The sequence below is a fragment of the Colobus angolensis genome, unplaced genomic scaffold (genome assembly GCF_000951035.1).
Source record: "Colobus angolensis palliatus isolate OR3802 unplaced genomic scaffold, Cang.pa_1.0 Scaffold10, whole genome shotgun sequence".
In the NCBI taxonomy this organism is placed as follows: Eukaryota; Metazoa; Chordata; class Mammalia; order Primates; family Cercopithecidae; genus Colobus; species Colobus angolensis.
In genome coordinates, this window is record NW_012110919.1 from 21,617,054 (window position 1) to 21,622,890 (window position 5,837).

The 5,837-nt window shown below is 50.1% G+C and overlaps 1 protein-coding gene across 1 annotated transcript; it reads left to right on the plus strand.

Annotated features, from left to right (window-relative positions):
• The first annotated feature begins 1,511 nt into the window (after positions 1–1,511).
• LOC105507719 (prohibitin-like) lies at positions 1,512–2,396 on the plus strand. Its single transcript, XM_011936329.1, has 2 exons — positions 1,512–1,994; positions 2,346–2,396. Exons 1-2 carry the CDS (start codon positions 1,578–1,580, stop codon positions 2,394–2,396), a joined length of 468 nt encoding a protein of 155 aa, XP_011791719.1. The 5' UTR covers positions 1,512–1,577.
• Positions 2,397–5,837: the final 3,441 nt, after the last annotated feature.

Sequence of the window (5,837 nt, forward strand, 5' to 3'; positions counted from 1 at the left end):
AGAGACAAAGTTTCATCATGTTGGCCAGACTGGTCTTGAACTGCTGACCTCAGGTGATCCACCCACCTCGGCCTCCCAAAGTGCTGGGATTACAGGTGTGGCCACCATGCCTGGCCACATGTCCATTATTAAATAATCATTGCTCATATTTATCTAGTCTTTTTTGTTGTTGTTTTGAGACAGGGTCAAGTGTAGTGGCATGGTCACAGCTCATTGGAGCCTCAACGTCCTGGGTTCAAGTGATTCTCCTGCCTCAGCCTCCCGAGTAGCTGGGACCACAGACATACACCACCACACCCAGATAATTTTTGTATTTTTTTGCAGAGACAGAGTTTTGCCATGTTGCCCAGGCTGGTATTGAACTCCTGGCCTCAAGCAATTTGCCCACCTCAGCCGCCCAAAGTGCTAGGATTACAGGCATGAATCACCATGCCCAGCCTTACCTAGTTGTATAATAAACCAGTAACTGTCTGCTAAGCAGTTTACATAGATTATCACGTGTGATTCTCACAGCAACCCTCCAAGGTAGATCTCCTGGCTTCAAGTGACCTCCCGCCTCAGCCTCTCAAGTGCTGAGATTACAGGCGTGAGCCAGCACACCTGGCCCAATTTTTATTTTTTTTGGAAACAATGTCTTGCTCTGCCCAGGCTAAAGTGCACTGGTGCAGTCACGGCTCACTGCAGCCTCAAGCTCCTGGATTCAAACAATCCTCTCACCCTTAGCCTCCTGAGTGGCTGGGACTACAGATGTGTGCTAACATGCTCGGAAATCTAATTTTTTGTGCAGACAGAGTCCCACCATGTTGCCTAGACTAGTCTCAAACTCGTGGGTTCAAGCAATCCTCCCACCTTAGCCTCCCAAAATCCTGGGATTACAGCCCCAATGACCATTTTTAATGACTCCATAATAGTCTCCAGTATGGACTTAGTGTGATGAACAGTTAAAGTTGTTGGACATTTAAGGTTTTTTCTTTTGCTATGATCATGAAGTAATAAGCATTTTTGCATAAAACATCTTTGTTCTTATCTCTTGTCATTTCTTTTTTTTTTTTTTTGAGACTGAGTTTCATTCTTGTTGCCCAGGCTGGAGTGCAATGGCATGATCTCGGCTCACCACAACCTCTGCCTCCCGAGTTCAAGCGATTATCCTGCCTCAGCCTCCCGAGTAGCTGGGATTACAGGCACGTGCCACCACGCCCGGCTAATTTTGTATTTTTAGTAGAGACGGGGGTTTCTCCATGTTGGTCAGGCTGGTCTCGAACTCCCGACCTCAGGTGATCTGCCCACCTCGGCCTTCCAAAGTGCTGGGATTACAGGCGTGAACCACTGTGCCTGGCTTGTCATTTCATTAGAATTATTCCTAGAAGTGAAATTACTGAGTCATTCTTTTTAAAGTATCATTAACGGGTTATAAAGTGACTTTCCAGAAAGCCAGCACACAATCCCACCAGCACATGGAAGAGAAGGCCCTCTTTAAAAACAATTCCGAGAGGAGTGCATGCGCAGTATGCGTGGTTGGGGAAGTCATGTGGTCGTCAGAGTGGAAGCAGGTGTGAGAGGGTCCAGCAGAAGAAAACATGGCTGCCAAAGTGTTTGAGTCCATTGGCAAGTTTGGTCTGGCCTTAGCTGTTGCAGGAGGCGTGGTGAACTCTGCCTTATATAATGTGGATGCTGGGCACAGAGCTGTCATCTTGGACCGGTTCCGTGGAGTACAGGACATTGTGGTAGGGGAAGGGACTCACTTTCTCATCCCATGGATACAGAAACCAATTATCTTTGACTGCCGTTCTCGACCACGTCATGTGCCAGTCATCACTGGTAGCAAAGATTTACAGAATGTCAACATCACACTGTGCATCCTCTTCCTGCCCGTTGCTAGCCAGCTTCCTCACATCTTCACCAGCATTGGAGAGGACTGTGATGAGCGTGTGTTGCCGTCCATCATGACCGAGATCCTCAAGTCAGTGGTGGCTCGCTTTGATGCTGGAGAACTCATCACCCAGAGAGAGCTGGTCTCCAGGCAGGTGAGCGACGATCTTACAGAGCGAGCAGCCACCTTTGGGCTCATCCTGGATGATGTGTCTTTGACACATCTGACCTTCGGGAAGGAGTTCACAGAAGCGGTGGAAGCCAAACAGGTGGCTCAGCAGGAAGCAGAGAGGGCCAGATTTGTGGTAAAAAAGGCTGAGCAGTAGAAAAAGGCAGCCATCATCTCTGCTGAGGGCGACTCCAAGGCAGCTGAACTGATTGCCAACTCACTGGCCACTGCAGGGGACGGCCTGATCAAGCTGCGCAAGCCGGAAGCTGCGGAGGACATTGCATACCAGCTGTCACGTTCTCGGAACATCACCTACCTGCTGGCGGGGCAGTCCGTGCTCCTCCAGCTGCCCCAGTGAGGGCCCACCCTGCCCGCACCTCCGTGGGCTGACTGGGCCATAGCCCCGATGATTCTTAACACCGCCTTCCTTCTGCCCCCACCCCAGAAATCACTGTGAAATTTCAATGATTGGCTTAAAGTGAAGGAAATAAAGGTAAAATCACTTCAGAAAAAAAAAAAAAAATTCCATTTGATAGGTGGGAATCCTATCTCTGAGTTGATTTACATTTCCTTGATTACTAGTTGGGGCTGAATTTTTATTTCATGCATGTATTAGGCAGTTGTAGATCCATGAGTAATTATCACAGAGAGCAATGTCATCATTCCTGTTAGCACTTGTGTGTGTGTATGCGTGTGTGTGCGTGTGTTGATTTTTAGTTTCTCTGTTTTTATTTTATTTTGAGATGGAGTCTTGCTCTGTCACCCAGGTTGGAGTACAGTGGCATGATCTTGGCTCACTGCAGCCTCCACCTTCCAGGTTCAAGCAGTTCTCCTGCCTCAGCCTCCTAAGTAGCTGGGATTACAGGGATATGCCACCACACCCAGCTAATTTTTGTATTTTTAGTAGAGATGGGGTTTTGCCACATTGGCCGGGCTGGTCTTGAACTCCTGACCTCAGGTGATCTGCCCACCTCGGCCTCCCAAAGTGCTGAAATTACAGGGATGAGTCACCACACCCAGTCCTGAGTTTCAGTCTGGACAAGGCTACTTTAGGGGTGCATCATGGAGGGGAAGAATGTTTTCAGATTCAGCATTTCCTGCAGAACCTCAGTCTTAATGAGGACTGTGTCCCTGTGGCACCTCCTTCCTCCCTCTCACCCGCAACCACACTGTGTGGCTCTTGCAGAATTGCTCCACCTCAGAGGAAAGGTCAGAGATTGAGATTTCCCTTAAACAGAAGCTCAAATGTGCACTGTCAGGCTGTCCTGGAGATAGTACAGTTTTATTCAGGAAGTACCAAGCCAAGCCAGCCGGCCCATGCCCTCTGCTTTCTCTTCTCAGGACACTTACATTCCTTTTTTCTCAGGGGAAGTGAGAGTGGGATGGGGGCCAGAAGAAGAAACTCGCTTCCCCATGAGGCCTGTGGTGGAGGCAGCATGGACTTCCCTGCTGAGCTTCTGACTGGGCTGCCCTGACTGAGGAGCCCTGGGGTCCTTGGAGCCAGCAAGGAATACACTTTCATCTCCAGGAGGTTACACAATCACCTTCATGTGCCTGGAGCATCAGGAGGGCAGAAAGTGCAGCCCCCGAGCTGAGGAGAAGCAGGTGCTGGCTGGTTAGTCACTGCATCCTCACTGCTGGCCCCAGCTGCCATCCAGATGGATGGTGCCTACTCCTTTGGGGTGGGGCTCCTGCCCCACTGCACTGCAGTTACCCTGTCCTGCCAGCTGCTCCAGGAACACCGAATGTCTCCTTCCCAGGCTTCCCATCAGCTTGCACTTCTCCCTGTCACTGAAGAACTTGGCACTCTCCCTTCTAGGGACTCTCTCCGAGGCCAAACTCACATTTCCCTGCTTCTTCCACTTAAGATCTTTCTTTCTCTTGGATCTTTGGCCCATATACTGGACATTCAGTTCTGTCGCCCAGGATGGAGTACAGTGGTGTGATCTCAGCTCACTGCAGCCTCCATCTCTTGGGTTCAAGCTATTCTCATGCCTCAGCCTCCCAACTAGCTGGGATTACAAGCATGCACCACACCTGCTAATTTTTGTATTTTTAGTAGACACAGGGTTTCACATTGTTGGCAAAGTGGGTCTTGAACTCCTAGCCTCAGGTGATCCACCCACTTCAGCCTTCTAAAGTGCTGGGATTACAGGCGTGAGCCACCGCACCCGGCCTGGACATTCAGTTCTATCAGATCTTCCCTGAGTGGAAGTGGAGGGGACTTCAAATCCCTGCAGGTTGGGAAAATGGAGAAGGTGGAAGCCAGCCTTGGGAATGGACAGGAGAACATTTCCTTAGCCCTTGGACTCCTGAGTGTCTTACAGCAGGATCCTGTTTTCAACTCTGTCCTCTACTGAGTCCCCTTTCAAAAGGCCCCCTTCTCTTCTTGTGGGGTGTCCCAGCCCAAGATGGGGTGGGGTGGGGTGGGTGTTCCACTCCATGAAAAGGTTGGCCATTTGAAGGAACGGGAATGATGAGGTGCGGCAGAAAGCTAAAGGTGGCCCTCCACTTTTGCTGACAGAGCTTCAGTGGCCTCAAAGACAAGCATCAGCCAGGCACAGTGACTCACCCCTGTAATCCCAGCACTTTGGGAGGCCGAGGCGGGTGGATCACCAGGTCAGGAGTTCCAGACCAACCTGATCAACTTGGTGAAACCCTGTCTCTACTAAAAATACAAAAATTAGATGGTCGTGGTGGCGCATGCCTGTAATCCTAGCTACTCAGGAGGCTGAGGCAGGAGAATCATCTGAACCCGGTGGGAGGAGGTTGCACTGAGGCAAGATCACGTGACTGCACTGCAGCCTGGGCAACATGAGTGAAACTCCATCTCAAAAAAAAAAAACAAGCATCCAAGGGCATTTGCTGAGTAGAGAAGCAGCTAGGGTTAGAGAAACAGATGTAGAAGCCCTTTTAGGGTCAGAATGAGATAAAGGTGGCCTGCAGGCCACGTGAGTGAGCACCCACGGTGCTGTTCAATTCAGCGGCAGGGCTACGACCCAAGACCCCAGGAAGGCTTCACAGAGACAGCTACTCGAGGTGGGCCTTGAAGGCAAGATGTAAGACATGAACGGTGGCCTTGCAGAAACGGACATTCCCTCAAGGGGGTGAGAAGCAGGCAACACCACAGAGGTGAGAAGGCAGCTGGCGCATTTGGGAATAGCCAGATCGTTCTAGCTGCTATGGAACACATGTATAGGGTGTGCACCAAGCAGGGCTTCACCAGAGAAACAGAACCAGTAGGAGATGGAGCTATGTGGCAAGAGATTTACTGCAAAGAATTGGCTTATGTGATTGTAGGGGCTGGCTAGGAAAATTCTCAATTCTTGAAGCAGGCCGTTAGGAAGGGCAGACTGGAAACTCAGCCAGGACCTGAAGCTGCCATTTCTTCTTTGGGGATTTCTTCTTTGGGGAAGCCTCAGCCTTGTTCTTAAAGTCATTCAACTGATTGGATCAGGCCCACCCAGGACATCTCAAATCACTAACTTGAAGTCAACTTTTCATTATTATTTTTTTAGACAAGGTCTTGCCCTGTCACCTAGGCTGGAGTGCAGTGGCAGAATCATGTCTCACTGCAACCTCAATCTCCTGGCCTCAAATGATCTTTCCACCTCAGCCTCCTGAGTAACTGGGATTACAGGTGCACACCACCACACCTGGCTAATTCTTGTATTTTTTGTAGAAATGGGGTTTCACCATGTTGCTCAGGTTGATCTCCAACTCCTGGGCTCAAGTGATCTTCCTGCCTCGGCCTCCCAAAGTGCTGGGATTACAGGTGTGAGCCACTGTGCTCAGCCTA

Excerpts from the sequence above, each read along its gene's own strand:
- LOC105507719 (XM_011936329.1), top strand. The coding sequence starts at position 1,578 with ATGGCTGCCAAAGTGTTTGAGTCCATTGGCAAGTTTGGTCTGGCCTTA. Across the intron at positions 1,995-2,345 it reads GCTTTGATGCTGGAGAACTC|ATCACCTACCTGCTGGCGGG; the intron begins ATCACCCAGAGA and ends CGTTCTCGGAAC.